Source organism: Toxotes jaculatrix, chromosome 20 (genome assembly GCF_017976425.1).
Source record: "Toxotes jaculatrix isolate fToxJac2 chromosome 20, fToxJac2.pri, whole genome shotgun sequence".
NCBI classification, from domain to species: domain Eukaryota; kingdom Metazoa; phylum Chordata; class Actinopteri; family Toxotidae; genus Toxotes; species Toxotes jaculatrix.
This window is the reverse complement of record NC_054413.1, coordinates 18,646,013-18,669,282: the sequence shown is the minus strand read 5'-3', so window position 1 is coordinate 18,669,282 and position 23,270 is coordinate 18,646,013. Positions and strand designations below refer to the sequence as shown.

At 45.1% G+C, this 23,270-nt stretch overlaps 1 protein-coding gene across 4 annotated transcripts in view; it reads right to left on the bottom strand.

Annotated features, from left to right (window-relative positions):
* Positions 1-23,270, bottom strand: part of mpp7a (membrane palmitoylated protein 7a) — a 123,725-nt gene that overhangs the window by 62,959 nt on the left and 37,496 nt on the right. For all 4 annotated transcript variants that reach the window (XM_041065476.1, XM_041065478.1, XM_041065477.1 and 1 more), the window contains 2 exons: positions 17,648-17,766; positions 7,636-7,713 (listed from right to left, as the gene is read on the bottom strand). In XM_041065476.1, coding sequence (XP_040921410.1) covers positions 7,636-7,713; positions 17,648-17,766 — 197 coding nt within the window. The remainder of the gene's footprint in view (positions 1-7,635; positions 7,714-17,647; positions 17,767-23,270) is intronic.

Below are 23,270 nucleotides of genomic sequence, written 5' to 3'. Positions count from 1 at the left end.
AGATTGCAACGCACATGCTCCTTTGCAGCATCTGGCTTATTTGTCTATGATTAATGAAAACTAGTGAAACTAAACTGATTCTATTACTTTGTGAAGAAGGTAATGCTGTGGTGAACCAGGTGCATCTTAGTGGGAGGCCTCCCCTCCCCTCCCCTCGTCACAGGGCCTGTAAGTCCCACTTGTTGCCACAGCTCTTTTGGTTAAACTTAACATTCAGCGGGATCATTTTTCAATGAAAATCTCAGGAACCCGAGAAATCAGTCGGTTCCTCTTGGAAACAGTGTGAGCTGTGAGAGCATCTCAGAGCAGCGGGGACTGAGCTGGACCACGTTCATGATGAATGTCTGGTAGCTGTGAGACGAGTGACTCTGCTTCTAAAGCCCAGGCCACACTCCTGCGTCTGCACGCTGATTTATGGAAAGTCCTGCTGGATGCTGCTGGATGTGGAGCGAACGTGGAGAGGAGCAGCAAGTCGTTCCACACAAAGACCTGCTTGTACTCAACTGCGATCTGATGCCGACTACACAAAGAGCTCCAGAGGAAATCACAGACCGAGGTGTCTGCATGTGTGTGTGTATGTGTGTGTGTGTGTGTGTGGGGAAGGGAGAGCTGTCACACATCCACCGTCATGTTTCTTCTCTTGTACGTGTGATGCACGAACACGTGTGTACAGATGGTCATACTGTACATGAGGTTATGTGTGTTTCTGTATCACATGCATGTGAACTGTCCCACAGGTGGAGCAGTTCAGCCTCTGAACACACTTCAGGAAAAAAAAAAACCCTTAGGTCAACGTATCTGTGATAGAAACTGAACTGTGTCCTTCAGTAGTTGTATCGGTGAATTTTGGCTTCATAATATTTTAAGAATAATGAAAAGTAAAAGCTGAACTGATTAGACAGAAAATTCATCTGCTCTTACTTTGATAATGAACTCAACTAACTGATGGATTAAAGGATTAAAAGAATTCGTTTCAGCCATAAAACGAGATCTTGAAGGAAGGTTTCATTACTTTTTAAATAATGTCAGATTAAGTTTAGTTTAATTTTTTTTTAAGAAATTAAAACTGGAGCAAAATATTATGAACCAATAACAAATGGTTTGGGACTAACTGGATCTGAAGCTGATGGTCAACATGAGACTGTTTCTCTTTCCAACATCAGCGTCATAAATGAGTGACAGCTGAAATCCAAAGAGAAAACATAAATAAAAATTATTTTCATGTGTGAATTAACGACGAACAAAAGAATGAAGTCACATCTGGAGCACTGGCAGAAGCTGCCTGACGCCTGCGCTGATCCACAGTCTTCAGAAAACTTTTACACTTTGCCTGAAACTCTTCATCTTATTACACTGACATTTACTCGGCCGACCCATGCAGGATTTCTGCAGCTGATATTCATTTCTCTATTTAAGGCTTTACAAAAAAGTCTTGTAATCATGTGATGTGATATAAAGCTGATTTTTGCATTAACAAGTAACATAAACATCCTAATTTGTTAACATCAAATACAAGACATTAAAACATATACACAAAAAATGAAATGGGAGATGATGGTACTCATTCATTTGTCTATTTCTATAAGTAAACTTGTTACAGCTACAAACGTCTTTCCAGAGGATGAAACTCTGACTGCTCGCTGGACAACATTCAGTGTTTTCCTACAGTAAACTCATGAGTTCACGGCGCAGTCTGTATCTTCTCGTGGGATAATGCTACCTTTAAACACATGCTGCAGTTGTTGAAAGTCTTTGCATAAAGCAGAGCAGCAGAGAAGCATGAAAGACGCGAGGATCACTGTCTGTTGTCATCACATCACAGATAAGCCGAACAGGGAGACCTCCTGAAAACCCGGCGCACTCCTTTGAGTGTGATGCTGAGGCAGACGATGACAGGGGCTGGAAAAACCTACAGTTTGTTTGAGTAATGACCCCTGTGGTGTGGGAATAAGGCTGCAGAGGTGAGGCCGTGGTAAAGGCAGGGGGCCGAGGGTCAGGCTGGGGTTAGGGAGGACGCTATGTCACTTCACCTGAAGACAGGAACATGTGCTTGTGGCAGGAGGGGGGAGCAGGTGGTGGTGGTGGTGGGGGGTGGGGGGTGGGGGATTCTTTGAGTATTTCCACTGGTTCAGAATCCCTCTCTCCCTGGAGGGGGGGCTCAAAGAGCTAATGAATAGTCATAGTGGTCAAGGTCACTCTCGCTGAACCTCATTCTACCCTGCAGTACTTCACTTTATCAAATATACACAATAAAAAAGAAACTTGAATCCGAAGGAGCAAATGACGCAGAGAGAGAGGGAGACCACATGTGTAACAGGAGGATGAGAAGAAGAGATAAAGATGAAAAAAAAAGAGAAAACAAAGGAAGGTAGAGCTGGAGGTGAGTCAGGGTCAAGGTCTTTAGTGAGGGAACATCTCTCGCTCTGATACAGCATCATCCATCATCTCATCGCCGAGCTGTTTACAGCGAGGGAGGGAGGCAGAGAAGGACGGAGAGCTGTACATTTCCACTCCCTCATATTGTCCTATTAAAGCACCTTGTCCCATAACTCAGCGCGGAGGACAGATGGGACATATCTGACTACACACTCTGAGCTCTACCTTCGTGCTTTCGCTGTTAGAATCATATTTTCCATCCTCAGACCATCACAGAAAAAAAATGATGCTGGTCTCCTCTGAGACTGTGCGTGTTTCATTTGTTAAATGTCATGGCAGGCGCTGCAGTGTTTAGATAAGTTTGATCCCAGCGTGTCAGTTTATAGCTCTCTCTTGACCCTGAACAGCTAAGGCCTCGCTGCTTTTATATTTAGCTGCCAATTTATCAAGCTGACCCTTTTTTTTTTTTTTTCTCAGATAGTTTTTATTAAAACTATTAAAACATGTTAACCTTTTATTTAAAAAATCTGCGTCATCCATTTCACATGAGGGATAAAATGCCTTTTGGCTCGATTTGTAGTGTAACTGATCAATAATCCACTGGTTGACTACAGTAAGCGTTTCACCTGACATCATTCTCACGCAGCATTGTGATTCAATTTCACACAGTTATGCACGAAGATGTTTTCCTATTATTATATTTTATAGGTTTCAATAAAAGTTTTAAAGTCTCACGGTCTAAATACTGGCTTTCACACTCTTACAAAAATAAAATTAAAAAGGAAATAATGAATACATGAATTTTTCTCAAGCAAATAATCAAATTTAAAGAGACGGAGTATCAGAGGAAAGCAGTTTCTGAGAGTGGCTTCAGTCCAAATGTATTTCTAATGGGGTCATTCAATACGTGAAGTATATCAGTGGAAGGTTTAAGATGCAGTTGTATTTCAGCCATGAGTAATGACCTGCAGGTAAGCTAATGATTGACACCGCACGCTGTATGTGAGCCCTATGGAAAGCAAATCCTCTGTTTTAAATTGGATAAGGATTAAAAAAAAGGAGACAGACAAGAATAAAAGGAAGTTAAACAATAAGAAACAAAAGCTATAAGAAGTGGTTTAACGCCAGGGTAAAATGTTTGCATGCTTTTATGAGCCTGTAACTCAGACAGTTGAACTTAATACTAAGGACACATGGTAAACCAACAGTCGAGGATCATCCTTCAAAAAAAAAAAAATTAGAAAGTTATATTGCTAAATGTCGCGGCAGGTGCTGCAGTTCTATTCTTAATTTTCTCATTAATTATCTGGAGCCTTTTCTTACAACAGGTCCACATTTTTCCATCTGCAGGAACAGGAGATGTTACCAGTTATTGCATCAGTATCTGCTGCAACAAAAAAGACAATTTTTGGTTTTTGGTTCATTGTTGACCCTGAAATTCAAGACTGGAGCTATTTTTTCTTTTCTTTTCTTTTTTTTTAAATACATCTTAAATTCTCAGATCAAATCTCCATCCAACAATAACTGTGTCATATTCTGGTGGTCTATGGTCTGAGTTTCATTTACATTTTTAAAACGTTGGACCAAGCAAAGGCTCGTGGAGCCATAATTTACTGAACAGTAAAAGCTAACATTGAAGAGCCACCTGACACTGATTAAGCCCTCTGTGTGTGTGAGTGTGTGTGTCTTTCCCATTACTAGTTGTAGGTATGGATTGCAGAGTGGTGCTCTCTGATGGCACCCAGTGGTCTTCCTGAGTAACAGCAGGCCTTTGGGGGAATATGAAGATGTTGGGAAGCTCGCCAGAGGAAGGGAAAGGGTGTTCAGAGGGGAGAAGGACACATGTGAGCCACCAGGACAGACAGGCTCAGTTCAGGCAGTGGACACTGATCTGGGACAAGGGGCTGGCCTTCAGTCTACTGTTGATGTGGCGCGTTTAGCTTGTGACAGAGACAGATTCGACTGACTCAGCGTAGCCGCATGTGTGAGGCTGATTTGCCCCTTTGGATTAATGTAATGTGGTATTTTACATTCCACAATGAGGCACGAGTGCTTCTATTTCAGCCTTGATGAGAGCTGGAAGGAGGCTGCGTGTGCAGTAATGAACGTCTATGTACAGCCATAGATGTGTGTGTACAGTCACCTACTGACATGTCTCTATGTGTAGGTAATAGAGCACCTATTCCCTGGGCCCAGTATCGATCACGTTACAGGCGGCGTTGGCGGCGCTAGGCTGCTTGAGCGGTGGCAGTCACCTGCTGTGTGCGCTAGACAGTGCAGCCGGGGGCAGACGAGGGTTGAAGTGTCATTTTATGTTAGGCAATAAATTAAGGCTCCATTACCCGAAATCCAAGCCCGAAATGAATTTCATCTAACTGTAGATCTCTCCCGTTGCACTTCGGTCCTCAGCCACCACTTCAATAACGCTCATTTGGAGCAGTGACATGGGTGAAAAACAATCCGCTTTAAAAATACACTGCAACGCTCGCGGCTGGGAGATTTCTTTTTTTGACTGGCCAAGGAAGGGGGACTCAGGACTGCGGTATGCTGTGAGACGCTTTGATACGCCATCTCTGGGCTTTATCCCGATACCTGATAATCCCAGGGAGACGCTTTGCGGGGCATTTACCAGGAAGCATAAATTTGAAAGTCTGTAATTTGACAAAAAGGAGGAGAAAGAAAATCTGTAAGGGGGAGGGAAGATGGAAGCTGATTGTTGGGGGTCTCTTTAACAGTCTGTGGACTCTTGCCACAACCTGGGGAGGCAGAGCAAAGAGAAACAGAAACAATCCTTCACACGCTGTTGCCTGCTTGAATCTAGAGGAGTTCTTGTTCTGGTGTTATCTGGTTAGCAGCGTCCTTTGCCAGAGCTAACAGCAGGGCAGAACAAACTCAGAAAGAAAAAGTAGCAATAAAATGTATTTTTGAGAATATTGTCCCTGCAGATTCAGGCTCAGCCGTCCTGGTTTGGTTAAGGGTCCTGGTTGTTTTGGGACCGTCCTGTCATCTGCATTGGTGTGTGTGTGCGAACCCTCCAGGATGGAACGTTCTGGCTCCTGCACTGACACTTGTGGCCTGCAAGGTCAGGAAAACCACTCTAGACCACAAGACGGCCTCTCTTTCGTGACAGTCTCAGGACACTCTGGACTCTCTCCTCCTCGGGCTTTACCCCAACCGACTGTAAGAACTTCAGCCCCTCTTTCTCTCGTCTTTCCTTTGACTCAGTACTAATTAGGATGATGTATGGCTGTGGGCTCTTTAGAAGGGGTGGAATAGTCGCAGGCACTTTGATTACAATAAACAGAGCTGAGGATTTCAAACAAAACCACACACCAGTAAAAGGGCTTTTCCTCCTCTCCATTCACCATGCCAGGCTGGTTCTTAGGTTTACACAGGTGTGTGTGTGTGTGTGTGTGTTCACATGTGGATGTGAGCGGGGCACTGCATGCTTATGTGCACACGTGGCTTTCAATAAATATCGCAGACGAACAATACTGTAACAAATGTCCGGATGCTGGACATTTATGTAATAAATCAGACTAAATATGTTTCACAGCTTGAGGAGAGCGGCGGGGGCCAGTGGAAGAAAATCATCATCACTGGTCCTGTTGGTACTATTATGGTCTGTGTGATGACTTCTCATTAACAGGACAACCAATGAAGAAGGACTGTAGGCCACAGGTGATGCTGCTGTGCTGCTTCCTGTCTCTGAATCTCTCACACGTTCTCTCCTTCCCTGATTTCTGTTTATATGACGGGACTCAATCATCTGTACTTTGTCCGCGGCTGTCGTCCGTCATAGCGTATCCATCCGTCTCCAGCTTTACTCTGAATGAGTGGCCCTTCTATCCGGTCTCTGCCCTCAGAAAATGATCGGTTTGGCTCTGCAGAGCTGGGTTTTTGATTTCACAGAGTATGGCGAGACGTTTGGGCTGAGAGCATGTGGCAGGCTTGGCGGTGGGTGTAGAGAAGGAACAGTGCAGTGTTTCTGGGACAGAGACCGAACTGAGAAAGGGGGACAGTGCAGAGATCACTTCAGGGTAAGAGGTGACTGAGGATAAACAATGTCAAGGCTACTGCGCACTACTGGGATCAGAGCTGAGGGTTTGGTGATTGTATGTGTTACAGACACGCAATAAAGCGGCGCTTGGCACTTGTGGTCTGAAGTTTCTGTATTCAATCTGCAGAAAAGCAAGCTGTTGTACGGCGAGACAAACTACCTATCTGCTTGTATTAAGTCTCTCTGGATTTGAGTATAAGCAAATCATGTCTGCTTGGTTTTCAAACACAAACAGTCAGACAGAGCATGCAAGTAAGGAAAGACGTAACGTGAGCGTAGGCGAGAGACAACCTGAATGAAAAACTGAGATAAATGAGCAGAGAAACAAACGCAGAGTCTTTCATGCAAACTCACTAAATGCTTTGATGAGTATGACCATGATGTGAATCATATGTTATGGCTTTCACAGTCACCGGATCCCAATCCAACCAGACACCTCCAGACAAATCTGGGTGGCAGCACCTCAATCTCAACGACTTCTCTCAGATACACATCCTTCCTGTTCTGTTATCACCTGCCACAACAACAAACCGAGACTTTGGGGAAAAACAGGAAATAAAATGCACAATCCTCCCGTCGTTACACGCGGCTGATGGTGAGCGCGTGCTAGCTTGGTAACTGCGTACTGCGTTTCCTGCCTGAAATGTTTTTAGTCTTTATCAAATGTTTCTGATTACAAAGCAAAGAATCGTGGAGTTTGACGATCTGAATCTTAAACTGGCGAGTAATTCCTGCTGGGTTTAATTAACGGAAACAGCTCTTTTTCACATCCAGACAGAAGCCGAACATTCGTGTTAGGTTTTTTTTTCCAGAGCCTTGTGTCATAATCAGTGTCAGATTCGTTTGCCACACGGAATAATTTCCACATACACACAGACGACCTTCATGTGTCGAATGGGCCAATCTGGATTTATCTACCACAACATCTCTGCTTCCACTTTCAGTGTAAATGTGTTCAGTTCTCTGCCACCACAGCGATGGCACAGGCGCCTGACATCAAATGAAAGAATATCTTTTGGAAGAATGATGCTCATCCGTTGAGGAATCTCTGGTAAGGAGAACCGGAGCTCTTTTGGAGGTGGCACGGTGGCTCAACAACTTAAAGCTGTTTGTTTTCTTTTTTTCCCCCCATTCATTTGTTACCCTGCAGTATTTGCAACCAAATAAATAGAAGCTCTCCTCCTGAAAAAAGAACTTACTTTTTGGGCCAGAGCTGCAGCGCTGTCCAGGACGGGGACGGGTTTGCTCTCCTCGTAGTGCTGCAGCCGTTCGTGGATCTGAAAGAACAGATTGTGTTCATCAGTGAGGGAGAGAGAAAGATGAAGATGAAGGAGGTCAACACTGAGCTGCAGAGGCCACAGCGAGGCCTCCCTGAGCAAACACACACACGTGTGAGCAAGGAGTGCACACAAAAACCCATGTGCACAGCTGTAAGCACACACGTACGAAAACATGTACAGCCTCCATCCACAGCACCTTATACTCGCACAGACTCACACTAGATCAAAAGCACACACACACACACAGATCTTTCACACAAGACTCCCTCAACTAAGCACAACAGAGTATTCTAAGTATTTCAGCGAGCTTAGCCACTGTACAAACAATCCAGTTTTCCACCATATATTCGATATGCCCTTGTGGCCCAGTGAGGATTCCAAATCATTTCAACAGTCAGGTTGAATTGGCTAAACATTTCCTTATCAGCCTCAACGCTGCAACTGCACAATGTTGAGAGACAAAGCTGTATCTCCAGAGGCTTTCTAAAATGGAAAGTAGGCCCGACTCGTGTGTTAACGTTTACTCATTTACACACACAAAAACACTTCATCACTCAAAAGCTGATATGTGAAACAGAGATGGAATGATTTATACACACAACCGCACGCTTGTGCCCACGCACACGTTGTCAGACACAGTCGCACACCAGCGCTGCAGCCTACGCACACACAGACAGACAAAAAACACTACAGCCATCCCATATGAGAGCAGCTGCGCGGGATTGTGTTGACAGCCTACAGGAGGCTGTCAGGTCCTATCAGAGAACAGACAGGGACGACGATCCTCCCATCAGCCACTCCTGAGTCTCTCCTCGGCCCAGCATGGTGAAGGGGAGCTAGGCCATGGGCCTGACTGATAGCTGGGCCCAGGGCCTGGAGATCCAGCTGGATGTCCCAGAAAGCATTCCAGCACGATGGTGGAACAGAAGGCCCTCTGGCTGGGGAGAGAGTGACAAAAGAAGCCCCTGGACCAGCTCGGTGTCTGCAGGGGCCAAGTCCACACATGTGGGAGCTTATACACCCACATGTACACACACACAGATGGAGCAGTGACAATTTGCCACAGAAAATCATTCAGTAGGACAGAAAGTGACAAGAAAAGCAGTTTGTTTGCTGTCACACTGTGAGCAGCTACAGATGCTGTGCGCAATTAAAACATCTGTTTTAAGACTCTTAAACATAATTTTTCCTCCTCACCACACAGCTAGAAAGCATTCTGCAGTAAGAGCACCGTGGACACTGTGAATGCTGGATGATGGGGTGAGGTGAATGCTGTGAGATTGCACAATCACAGGATGGGATCTGTCCTTTCTAATGACACTCCCCTTGGAAATGTTTTTCAGTCATTTCTGGCCCCAGACTAAAAACTTTTTTTGAGGAAGCTCTGATTAGCAAAAAAATAAATGAAACATGTGTAGATGAGTTCATTTAAATCTTTTCAAGCTGTCATCTGTCTTTGATAATCACCAGAGAAAACTCAGTCCTGAAACCCAAAACATGATGTCACTCACAACACAACACAAATAAGCTAACGCGATCATTCCAGAGGAACTTTTATGACCTTCCTTAAGAAAAATGCAACACACTTTATGTTAAATGTCTCTGCGTATGCATGCCCCTCCCCGCCCATCAAAATTCCAGTTCAGCTGGCCTTAAACAGGTAGCTATTTCAGCCTGGCTTATCCACACAGACTTTGGTGCTAAATCACAGCCTGTTAGGTCTGTGTCTTGGCCAACAGGGCTGCCATGTTTCAAGGTCAGCTTAGAGGTTCAAATCCCTGTGTAAAGCCGACATTACTCGGCTATAAAACATGGTGCATTAGGCGTGTCGTGGAGGTAATCTGCTGAAGGCCTGAGGGAGGCTGATGGTTGCTCAGCTCAGCTGTAGAGCGTAAAATGCTACGACTCGAGGAGCCTAGAACAACACGCTGGGATGTTCGGCAAATGGTGGCAAAAACAGAAAGCAGTAAAGTAGGTCTGCAATGGTTCAGAGAGATGCAGGAACACGCATGAGTTGTGATAAGGCTGGAGACAGAGATAAAAACTGGAGGTGTTAACACAAGCAGAAGTGGACTCCAACACTTAAAAGTATGTTCAGTGTTTTCTGGCATCAAATGTAAGACCTGGAAACTTTCATCTGTTTAATTGCACATAGCCACATCATATTTGAGCAGTTACTGTCCAGTGTTCATGAAGTCCCAACAACTCCACCCTGTGCTCTGACTCCTCTGTCTGTTCTTCTACAGTAGAAGGCCGTGAAAGGACAGGCAGGCAGCTCCGGTTACTTCATCTGTCCTGATCATCTTTGTAAGAAAACAGATGAAATAAATGAGAGGTTGCCAGTGTCTTCAGCGCTCCAACATACCACAGTACTAGTGACATCTGCTTAGGTAGTTGTTGCTCCACCACCTCAACTTACTTAGTTACTGTGGAATTTCTCCTGTGCTCTGTGAGCAAATGCGAGATTGAAATGCTTTTATTTACAGTTCAGGACACCTTCCAAGTGCCTGTCCATGACGCAGTAATGTATTTTAAAGTCATTACCCCGCTTTTTGCATAGCGCGTTCTCTGTCCCCTTGGTGAGGCAGCAGTGCTCCTGGCAAACAGCAGAAGTGGCCTGCTGGAATTTAAAACAGTGAGAGGCAGTGTACTACAGCCAAGGACGGCTTAGCTCAAACCGGAGCGCAACTCCAGGACACACAGCCGAATCAAAGACTGGGATTCTGAAGCTTCTCTGATGAGAAATGTAGTGCTTCCATGTAAAATAGGGCAGAAGAGTCGGGATCAAAATGATCCAAACTCAGGGGGAAAGCTGCCTGAAGCACAGGCAGGGTAAAGATGAATGAATGTGCACCTTCACTGAGCTTTAAAAAAAAAAAAAAAAAAAAAAAAAAAAACAGGCTACAATAAGAGCAGTGTCCTGTCTCCACAGAGGCCTCAGACGAAGTTGTGTTTGCTTCCAGAAATACCCCACGAGCTTAAAATACACTCAGCAACGAGTGTGGAGAAAAATTATGAAGAAAAACACCAACCTGGGTAAGAATTGATACGAAACAATTCCAATGAGAATGGACTGGAACAAAAACATAACATTCATCCATCTTTATCTTCTTCAGGCATGAGCTCCAACCACTGCGAAGGATCACTGTTGAGGTTAAGGGTCAGACACCTTGGATCAGCCTTCAGTGATTAATTCAGTAATCCAAACTGTATTTATGTTCTCTTCATGATCGAAGTTAATGCAGCAGAAAGAAGAACAATGACCGTCTCGAGCCTCGATTGTTAACGTGGAGGTATAGCTAAGGAAAATAAAATCATGTCTTACAAACACTAATCCAGACGCAGTGCAGCAAGAACAGTCTGGCACACAAAGACGGAGAGAGCGTGCAAGAGAGCAAAAGCTTGATAGATGGAGAGGTCTGCTGATGGAAGGAGAAGGAGAGGTCTGGAGATCACAGGGCTGGATAGTGTTTCTGTTTCTGAGTCCTGCAAGGAGGCTCAAGGCCTCTGGTTAATGTCCACTGCCCAGAAAACTTCACGTCGGACCGGTTAGGGTTGACGATCTTTCTCCCACTCCTGTTTCTATATCTACCCACCGGAGCAGATCCAGTATCGGGCCTCCACCCGGGTCCGATCTCTTGGTCTGATCCGGAACACCTTGTCAAGCCACCGTGGCCTGGTAGACTAGACCAAGCGAGAGAGACAGGGAGGGGGACTTTACAGACAGACGTGCAGGGTTACAACTGGAATAGCTGTGAGATGATATGTTTACTCAGGAATCATAAGGAGAAAAGCGTAGATTTGCTTTTTCTCCTGTCGCAGTCGGTCAGTTTGCAAAGTCTTGGCTTTAGCCCTGGCAGGATGGCATCAGGTCCTGGACATTGTGCTGTGGTCTGTGAATAATCCCGCAAATGACAGTATCATTCTCCGTCAGTCTGGCCAATCCTGCTAACTTAAGTTCTAGATTCAGCCCAGTGTCATGACGTAGTAGCTATTAGAAAACGACAACATCCAGTCAACGCTGGTATTAGTGGTTACAAAGTTTACACAAAGGCAGTAAAGTTAACAGTCTTTCCTCATGGATCTACTGCACCAAATACCTAAGTTCAGACAGTTTTCTGTCTCAGCTGATCAACTAAAATGTATGCAAGTACCAGTTTCTCCAGGGCAAGCCTTGATGATTCTGTCGGTATGATGTTCATTTTCACTATTTTCTTATGTTCTACAGACCAAACAACAAATTAAGTAATTCATTAATCCACAAAATAATCATCAGATTAATTGATAATGAAAATAATCATTGATTACAGCCCTACAATTGATTAACAGACAAATTTGTCAAATGATTTGTTTTGTGTCCACAAAGAATGTACACAAACGAAAGCAGACCCAGCACCTTCCATTGACAGAGACCCCCTACACATGGGTCTGGTGCCTGAGCTTGTCTGTCTGTGTTGTGGAAACATGGAAAAGGCCTGGAGAATGTGACAGCTGATTAAGAACTGGAAGCAGATCCAAAGGACGAGGGGGTGGGGCTGGAGGTGGGGGGGGCAGGACAGCTGGCCAGCAATCACTACAGCCATATCATTCAGATGAGGGATACGTTTCCTCATGGAGAGAGGCCCCTGGCACACCTCCACAGACACTGTGTATTCTGTAAAGCCAGGACAGTGCAGGACACAGTCACACTTGTGTCCATACATACGAAGACGATCTTGAGACACGGCTAAAATCCCGACCGCAAGTTTTCCATTTGCGTTTCAGCCACTAACTGCATACAGAATAAAACAAAGGGAAGTGGCATTTAATAATTACACAACTCATTCATGTGATGTGTAGCTGTTCGTGGGTTAAGAAGTAGTATTATGAATGACTGAGGGCATAAAGCCAGAACAAATGTATCTGACTTACTGAATCAGATTCATTTGAGTGCTTTTTAGGAAGTCAATTAAGCATATAAATTTGTTCAGAGCATCTTTAAAAGCTCCAGGTGAGCCCATGATGTCTTCAGGCAGTTCCCGGCCCATCGGGGAGCCATAAATACATTATATGGCACCATGAGTCTCATTTTCCATATTTTGTGTATCGCTCCTTCGCTCCATGTCCTATTAAGATTGGCTTTGTATCGTGCAGACCTTCTGGTTTCACTTTGAGTCCTTCTTTTTCCTAAAGAATACAAATCGAGGTCAACTAAAGTGACCTGGAGTAATGGCTGTGGGCTCACTCCAGAGATTTTCCTTGATTACCAATACAGACATCTGACTGATAGAATGAGGGCTGGTGGATCGGCAGGCCTCCGCTCATTTTTACTGTCCCCCTCAGTGCTCTAGACATGGTTCAAGTCAATGAGTTTTAAGGTTATTCAGTAGTCAACAGGCCATACTGCAGCTGGTCTACTCTACTGAAGAGTTTCCCTCCTTCTTCCCCCTGTCCCTATCACGCCCTTGCCTTTGGCTTCATCCTACGTCTGTTCATCCGGCTCTTCTGGCTCAGCTCAGAGGAATTTGTTTGTTTGTGGACACTGAGCATGATCTTTTGATTTCATGCTGTAGTCGACCATTAAACTCCTCTGAAAACCTCACACAGGAGATTTTATGTGAGGTTTCTGAACCATAAATAACCACCACCCAGCTCGTGTCAAAAAGAATAGTTCACGGCATAAAATAGCTTCTCTAATTTACAATCACTGCCATACAAAAGCCACAATCTTCTTCAATACAAATATAAGAATGTACAGTGAATTGAGGCGAGATGAATAGGAAGCGAATTTCTTTTTGAGGATGGGAGCTCCCTTCTCCAAAGCAACCTGCAGGTATTTGCTTATCTCCCCACGAGGGCTCTTGTTCCCCTGAAATAATAAATACAGACCCCAGAGGTGACCACAGGACGTGCTGACCACAGACAGTATGAGCGGATCTCTGAGGTGGTATAGGTTTACAGGCTGAGTCCTGAACCAGAGACGATTAGGGAAGTTTTATTGCTGCGTACAGGGTGTGGGGCTTAAATGACTCACAGAGAGCGACTGCTGCAGGGCGAGAGGTTTAGAACAATTTCCTTTTTATGATCTTCCTTGGTAACAGGGAGCAGGAGCAAGGTAGGTTCTGAGGTGTGGAAAGGATAAGACAAGTGTCCACAGGGCAGGTCTAGGATTGCTGTCAAGGAGTAGAGCTGTTGGACATTACAGGGTGAGTCATAAAACTTGGAGGGCTACCTAGAGCTTGATCCAGTTATTCATGGGATACCAAGTCTGGTACTCAAGGAATACAGTCCAGTTTGTCTGCAAATGAGCTCGTTCATCAAAAATAGCTCAAACTTTCCACTTGGGTACAAGCGTCAGCCGCAGCACCTTTACATGTCGTTAAAGTCCTGTAGCACTGAAGAACAAACTGGCAAACCCACATCAATATTGGTGTGTAACAACAATGCAAGTGCCAAGCCTATTAGCAACTAACAGGCGCAGATTTAAGGGAAAACCGACTGACCACAAAATGAGGGATCTCAGGGCCTGGCTTAAAGGCCTGCTGACAGAAACTTGGTCTTAAAGGAGAGCCCCACCTGAGGCAGGTGGAAATTGAATATTGTATTATATTTCCTGTGGCTTTTTGTGGAGTGGGAACTTGGCAGTGGAACAGTGAGTGTGGTGGAATTTATAGAAAGCACACTTGAGTAACTCCCTTTAATTGAAAAGAGGCGAACTGTCTGCGTCGCTTTAGCTATGCTAGCTACACACGCCGGCGCTCACATTTCATGACAGCTCCGATGTTGTACCGACGAAAAGTCTGCAAAAATAAGGCGAACCCCTGAGCCCCCCCAGGCCCTGCTGAAAGATGATATTAGAAAATATTTGTTTCATCTCTGTGACATAATCGGATTATGTGTGGGACGTGAGAGGCTGTCCCGACTATCCGATGAGGGCAGGTGAGGAGAGACAGAAAGGACCCAAGTCTGGTTTAAGTCTTTGTGTGGGTCTGAATTCTCTCTTCCTCTTGTCTTTTTCCATCTCTGACACGTCCTCCTCTGGTCCTTTCTTTCTCCCTCTAGACATACTGACCAGTAACTGATGCTCCATAATTACCCAGGTGAGGCCTGAGTGTTTCCATATGAGAGACCTGAGTTGCAGAGCCTGTCAGATTAACATGATGTGTGTGTTTTCTCTCTGCTGTTTAGCCTTTCCCAAAGTATCCCCTTCGCAGCCTGGTGGAGCAAAAGGTGGAATCTGTGGAGATTTGGTGGTGGGGTTTTAGAGGAAAGGGACAATTACAGGTTTATTAATGGCGTGCCACTGACGTTAGCCATGTTCACCTGAATGTTGCATCTTGAGCCCTGGTCTCCGCTGTAAGGCGAGATGGTTGTTCTGTACTTCTGTGTGATTCAAAGTCTGCTGTGTCCGTCCATTTGGCTCGCCAGATGACAGGCTGGCTCACGTCTCAGTACCAAGTAGAAAGCAGAGGAAACATATAGTTCTGCTTGTCTGGAGCGGGGCAGTTTCCACTTACGCCTCCACGCTAACAATAAGAGACGCTAAAAGCAGCTCAGTTTCTCTTTATTGAAAAAAAAAATGAAAGGAGAATAAGAAAATAGGTAGAACGGACTCATTCCGCTGAGGAAACAATGTGGTCCTTTGATGTTACACCGACGTATTTGATCATTTCAAGGCCGCACTAACTGTATTGTATTGGGTGTATTTATTCTGCCACAGTAGCAATGGCGAATTGGGTCACATTAGCTTAGATCTCGATGGATACTGTATTTAGTGAATTGTACTGACACGGGGCCTCAAAGTGAGAGCCACTTAGCAGCGAGCTGGCATGTGAACAAAGTGGTATTCAAATTTCATAATAACATTTAGGGAGTTTTACCACTCAACCTTTCTTTCATACACACAAGCAGATCTGACATGTCCGTTTTTGACAATCACCACGCTCAATTAGGACGGAGAAAGACGAAAACTATGTCCCAGATCTGCCTTCCTCTTTCCAATCGGTACCACTGGTACTGCAGAGAAAGCTTGTTCTCATATATTCATCCATCCATCACCACTTATCTGGTAGGAAGCTCTGCAAAGTAACCAAGACACTCCCTCTCCCCACCTACTTTCTCCAGCTCCACAGGTCTCATGGGATTTCTAACCCTTCGCCTTCTGGGTCTACCCTGAGATCTCCTCCCATCTGGATGCGCCTGGCATACCTCTACAGAACAGCATCCGGGGACCATATGATTGAGGTGCCTGAACAATATCATCAACTGGTTCCTCTCAGCGTGAATGAGCAGCAGTTCCAGCTCCTCACCGAGTCGTGAGCCTGGACACAGGTTATGGCACTCTGATCTGAACAGCGCTTACACTTTCTCCCCTTCAAGTTCCTCTTGAAAGATTAGCAAGGCATAATCAGGGGTGGTTAGAGGGCTAGGTGAAGTCTGGGAGCTCCACCCTTATGCCTGGCTAACTATCACAGAAATATAATGCCACCTTCATTAGCATCATTCAATCTGCCCCACACCATGCTGTGTTTTCTTTGGGGCCAGCATGAATGAGAGCCTGAACATGCGCAGGCCCTGCCCATCATTATCTGTGTTCAAGATGCCTTATTCTTTGGCCATCCATAACAATCCAGGCATCAAATGAAACCCTTCTGGTTTCCTCAAGTCCCGACATCAGGGTTTTACTTCAGCGTCTGAGGTATGCCATAATTCAGGCACTTTAACATGCTCACATTGGCGCGTTACAACCCTGGATCCTGAACAAACACGCTTACACGGAAAAGATTTCTTTAGAGGGAGGGGATGAAAATTATGTCGATTTTTCTCTCTCAGTGGTCTCCGTGACATAATTATTCTGGCCTGAGAGAAACAGAGAACACCAAAGGGGGGAAATATATCGTGCCAGCACACGAAAACCGTGTTAACCTTCTTTCAAAATGGAGACCAGATACAAAGGACACTGTCAAATGTAGCTCCAACAATCAGAAAAGGTTCTCTTTTTTTTCAGTAAATGACTAATAAAGTAATCGCAGTTATATCATTAAACTGGAGAAAGAGTTGACGCCATTGTTACAAATCTTTACTGGTTGAACAGTGACTGAAAAGGAAGCTGATTTACAGTACAGAAACCCCATGTAGTAAACCTCATGTTCACTTTCCAAAGCAGGAGATTGAAGAGATTGGCTGCAGATTGCAGAGAATCCCAACTGAAGATGGGGTTAGGGCAGACAGACAGAATGTGTTACATTCATTACCCTTGTCTGTCTGCTAGCATATAAAGATATCATGTGTGCTCATCTTCTCCCCAAACTCTGCAGCTATCTAGTTTAATATCAGGCAGTAACTGGACCACGGGCCCGTTCACGCTGGCAGAGGGGGAGTTAGGAGATCTGGGTGGGTAGGCTGTTGGAATGACAATAAACTTAGTATTGTATGAATGAGATTGGAGGGAAGGAGATCGAATAAAGCAGTGCTGAACAAAGGTGCAAGTGTGTGTTTTTTATTTGAACTGCAGAGGTTGGCTCAGGGGTGGGGGTCAGTGGAGAGAGGGCTCAGATTCTATCCTGTCCCATGAGAGGAAGGATGTGACTGCGAAGGTGGGTGAGGCAGACAGCGTTCAAGGGAGATTCTATTTCCAAAGAGAGGGGAGGAGGAGGAGATCACTGACTGAATTTAAACGTTCATTACATAAAGTGAGTATAACTAAATACTGGTTTAAAACACGTGATCTGGACAAAATAACTAAATAAAAAATAAATAAACTTGGTTGTGTGATAAAATGCATTTACAAAGAAGTGAAGTGCCTGTTTACTCTGTTGCATCTGCAGTGTTTTAGTAAGACCAACATGTGTATTAAAATCAGAAAAAAAAAAACCAAATCACTACACAAAACTTAAGTGTTGCACTCTAAAAGAAAGAGGTGTTTAAAATTTTTTGTTTGTTTTTGTTTTACCTTGACCAACGAGTGGAGGCTCCTCTCTCCAAACATGTCCTGGAGGAAGGTGTTGTCCTCTGGGCGGCTGACATGGGGCTGCAGCTGGGACGGCAAAGCCGCCAGCAGCTCATACAGACCTGGACAAGGGGAAGAGGAAACAGAGGGTCGGCTTGGCAGTGGGAGGTTTAAATGCATGCATGCACAGTCACACACACACACATACAAAAAAAAACATGCATAGAAACAGATGTGCATACGTCTGTAGTTTACGAATACATAAGAGAGCAGAAGTGCTGTACGTGTGCAGGAATACATATACTGTAACCTCAGAGACACGCAAGAGACAGGCACAGAAGACAACATCTAAACATAAAAATAAATGCCAACACAAGGGCTTCCAGTCTCTCTCACTCACACACACACACACTGGATACACTCTCATTTTTATCTGCGGATGTTATGTTTCTTTATCTCTTTGTTAGTTGCACTCACTCAAACGCACACCTAAGTAAAGACGCCTGAAAGATCTACAAGCATTTTAGCTGAAAATAAATAAATAAGTAAACACTCTAATGCTGCTTATCAGTGGAAGTGAAGGGAAACATGGAGGCAATAAAGAATTTCCCGCAGCCTTTACTTCCCACTATTGTCCCAGCCTTTCCTGTTCTCAGAGGAACACTGCTGTCCCCAATCAGAAACAACTCCAACAACTCCACGTCAGGCAACAAAAAAAAAAAACAAAAAAAAAAACTCCACTTTTTGATCAGTTGAAAAGTTCAATACGAACCTTCTTTTTTAAAACTAAACACATGGCACACATGCCTCAGGAGGCTTCCCCCACACATCTTCCCTGCCTGTAAACAATCAGCTCTTTGGAGTAAAGTGCACGTGTTTTTGCTAAACAGAAGTTTTGGAAGAAGTGCTCCGGATAAATTCTCTATGTGGCTGCTGAAATGGAATCGAACTCTTGCACTTGAAAGAACTGAATTTGAGGCTAAGTGAAGCTGAACAGGCTTGGCTGTATGTAACAACTGATGTCATGGGCTCGCAAGGACAGCAGACTTTTATCCAGGCCTATGCGGCCTGTACACAGGTCATCACCACAGCATGAGCAAAGTTTGTTGTTGACAGTGAGAGAAACGGGGTGCGTGGATCAGCGGGCCCAAATACCGTATCACTGCTGAAATCTGCAAGGCCTTTCGGGGTTTTACTAACCCGGCTTATAAAAAGGTACGAATATTTCAAATTCAATTTAAAGAGAAACAGACTGGGGAGCTGATGGTTTCAAGATTAGGCAGAGGGGAGGTGAAACACTCAGAGGGAGAGAGCACAAAACCAGCGAGGGAGCAGGGTTCCTTCCAAACACAACAGAGTCTTGGAGCGCAGCTGATGGAGAGTAGTAGCAGATACTTGTTTGCTGTTCTGTTCTGGTCTTCAGCGTGGCCGCTATCCACTAAACCAGGAGATATATTAAAGGTCAGGCCCATACAGAGTGCAGTGAAGCTGGGTTACACGCATCAAAGACCTCTTCACTAATGCACCAGAAAAGACCCCCCAGATTCAAAATCCTCAAACACAACCACACAGCGCTCGAAACCCTTTGAACCAGCGCTGATCATGTGAAGAAACTCTAAACACATTCACGGCGGAGCCATCGAAACGTCAAAACAAACTCGAGCGACTTGGCTACCTCTCTGAGAGTGTCTTTCATCACAGGACCGAGCACAAGAGAGGAAGGAGAGAGAGAAAACCACCACAGGCGCAACTGAAGTAATTCATAGCTGAGAATGATTGATTGAAAACAATGGTTGACGTCGTTGGCTGGACGAATGACTGACTGACTGAACTGGCGGACCGGTGGACTGGGTTAAAGCAAGTGTGCGCTGGCAGCTCGGGATGTTTGGCAGGAGAGCGACGGCTGACTAACTTAGCTCATGTCGTGCGCGGTTGCTGCTGCTGCTGCTGGGCAGTCAGATAGATGAAGTGTCATCTGCCACTCTCAACCCGCTGCTTTCCATTTGCAGGTGATTTGGGGTTTGACTCTCTGAGATCTTTGAGCAGACACACAGGATATGTCAACATATCCTGCCCTGTTCTTCAGCTCACAACACGGCCTCTGTGCTGTGTTAGCGCCTCACACCTCACTGCTGCAAGAGGTCTGTGGTGAAGAAAGAAGAATAACAAAGGAGAGAAAAAGCCACTGAACAAGAGAGAGATTTCTTTTTTTATTTTTTTACACACAACACATGTGCTGCAGTCTTATTACAGCAACCCCCGTGGTTTTACTCGAGCTTGGTGTGTGATACCGTCCCTGGTATATAATCATCTGATGCCTGGTTCTGTGGTCCTCATCACCAGTAACTTTCGAGCTAACACAGGCCTGTCTGAGAGGCAGCTGGCCCCCTCAATCATTTACAACTTGGAACTCCCAGCAGAACATCTCACATAATATATTAAAAAAAAGATTTAAAAAGACAGAAGAGAGGATGAGGTGAGGGGTGTAGGAAGGGCGGTGAGGGGGGAGATATGGTAATGTCATTACTATTGGCAGTGCTCAGATACAGGTAGGAGGGGATGAAGGGAAGGAGAGAGTGAGACTCCCAAAGCATTGTTCTCCCCAGGTGCAAAGTCTCCCCTCCTGTCTACACTCTCAGTGATTCAATGCTTTAGTCCTTCTGACAACAATTCGTCCCTGTCCACGCTGTGAAGAACCAAACAGGCTGTGTGATGTGATGTGTGCAAATGGCACATTACGGGAAACACATCAACTCCATGAGCTGATCAGAAATAATAAAAGACAAGCTACCGCTGCGCTCGCCCTCTGGGGTCAGTGTGTCAGGCTGAACCCCGTGACCCACAGAAAACCCAGTTTCAAACAACAACAGAGAGAACTGCAGAGGATCCAGGAGCTAAACAAGGACCCTGCAAAGCTGAAATTAAATACAAGATTGTATGGGTGGACAAGCGAAGAGGAGAAATGGAGGCAGAAAGAGAGAAAGAGAGGAAATGAGCCAAAAAACAACCACAGTGGTGGTAAAGTCACTGTGTGTAGACACTATAAAAAGTGGAGAGAGAAATAAATCCAGGGCCAGATGCATGGACACATGTATATATCTGTGACATCAGAAACCGTGTCCAACACAGACAGTGAGAGACAAAATGAGAGAGGGGGAAAAAAGAAGAAGATGAAGAAGAAAGGCAACAAGATTGCGCCAACTCTTCACCACTAAAGGGTGGACCGACTTGTTTCTTGCAGGGCTGGTCTGGACTCATTTGATTTGTTTTGGCCAGACTATTCTGGACCCTCTCATGCGGCGGCTGTGTGTAGTGGACCTGGCAGTGTCTCGTAGTGGACTACTACGTTCTGTTGTGGCTAGTGCTGGACCTGGCCGGACCTGCGCAGGATGACCGAAAGAGTCTTCCGAGAAATCGGAGAGGCCAGGGCCTCCGAAGCTTCCCGTACAGAGGAAGTGACCACTTTAAGTGCCAAACAGCACTTCCCCTCTCACGCCCACACCTCCACAGCGGTTTAAGAAAATAACAGTGCTTTTTCACAGATTCCTTTTATGTAAAACACACACACACAAAAAAAAATTCCAGACAATGAAATGCATTAAACATGATATGCATCAAATTGCTAGTCACATAGGTCAACGACCTCAGGGGCTTTTTCTAGAGCAGTGCACGACGAGGAAATTACAGGGACTAATCTCACAACACAGAGTTTGCATGACTGTAAAATATGACCCTCACCATGACATTGTAACTACGGCACTGTTTACTTACACACTACACCAGGGACACACAGACTGCTGGGAGACAAATCAGTCGGCCCATAACTTCACGTATTGGACCGTACAGCACGGATTCTGAGGGGCCTCGTTTTTATCTTGTAACCAAACTACACGCAGAAAGACAAACTGTCTGTCTGTCCGGTGAAAATGAACTTGTTTGAGAGCAGGAAATGAACGCTGCCCCCCCCCTCCCATGTGCTTTCTCCCAGGTGCTGAATGAGTTATTGACCTTCCTCATATATCTTTGGGGAACATATAGAGAGCACAATGTTCATGAGGCTCAACAGACTGCTGGGGGAAGAGGATTGTGACAACATGTGGGAGTTTTTTTTTTTTTAGCAGGTCAGCATCGAAACACAGCCTTGTCAACACTGACGGAGGAGGGGCCATCTGTGGAGAGAAACGGCGGCAGACAGGGGTGGCATCAACAGAAGCAGCTGCAGACTGTGTAGCCTAAGCTACTCAAGGTTTCGTTTACCTCATTCTACATTTGAGAGAGGAGGAAACATAACAAGGCAAGATAAAGGCAGAGCGGAAAGAGAAAAAACAACAACATCTGAGACACACACTGACATAAATAACATCTGATTAAAGCATTTGTGCAGACAGATGAAGAACGATGACACTAAACACAAAGACGAGAAGGAAGGCCATGAACAGACCGCAGAGTCACGGCTCTCTGCAACAGCAAGAAATAACAATTACAGTGATGATGATTCCTGCACTTACGCAAACAGGTTTTTGTCTGAAGGGAGAAACTCTAGACAGGCAGTGGGTGGGAAGACAGATTTAACCTGCGTCAGGTGCCAAACAAAAGGAGAAGTGTTTAGGGCCCTTTGTTCACAGCCAAAACCGGACAGGACAGAATATGTCCTGTCCAGTGTCCATGCAGCTTCTGTTGTGTCCTGAGGACTACCTCTAAAACTTTCTTTCTGCTAAAGTAGCAGGCAGGAGCAGGGACTGGCAGAGGCAGCACTGTTCGTCTGGATTAACTGACCATTTGACTGGTGTGGCATCAACTGCTAGACATAAAATTATATAGTATTACAAGATGTATTAGCTGAGCAGATGCTATGATCTTTAAACATAATTTGCAATGAGCCCAGCAGCATTCTGCTTGGGATACAACAGCGGGAGACGGTGGAAGTGCGTGGAGAGGGGTAATATATAAGGCTGGCCCGAGAACACAACAGCAGGAGTCTGCACTCCATTCAAGCCCACAAGCCTCCCATTACCAGCTCCAAAGACCAAACCGCTTCTCCACATTAAAAAAAAAAAAAAAAAGGTCAGGGGATGGAGCCCTCCAATATCGTTTTCAATGATGTTTCAGTGTCACGGTCTCTGAATAACTCCATCATTTGAGAGGGAAAAAAAAAGGAGAGAGTAGGTTTTGCAAGATGTTAGTTAGGGCTCCATAGCATGGAAAAATGACTTCAAGTACAGTGGGCCGGTCCAGGTGCAATCAACCGTCACTCCAATCATATATCGGCTGGTTCGCTACCGCAGGCTGAACCCTGAACGTATGTCTTTTCAGGGCCTACAAAGAATCCGTGGCCCTTGCTGAGATCATGTCTCACTCAGGGAAGTAAAAGGAATCCAGGTTGCAGGACCTTATCAGAGTTGCATTTCAGAGCCAGGACAGGCCAAGCTTTTCAGAAAGGATTTACTTTATATCATCGTATTTTCAACATGCCATTGAACATCACGTAGAAAGCGCCTCACTCGTCCTCTGCTCCATGCTTCGTCACACCTTCATACTTCAAAGGGCTGTCAACACATTGAAAACAGAGCTCAGGACAAAAGGACAAGTCTAATCAACATAATTGAATACATATAGTCTGCAGGGT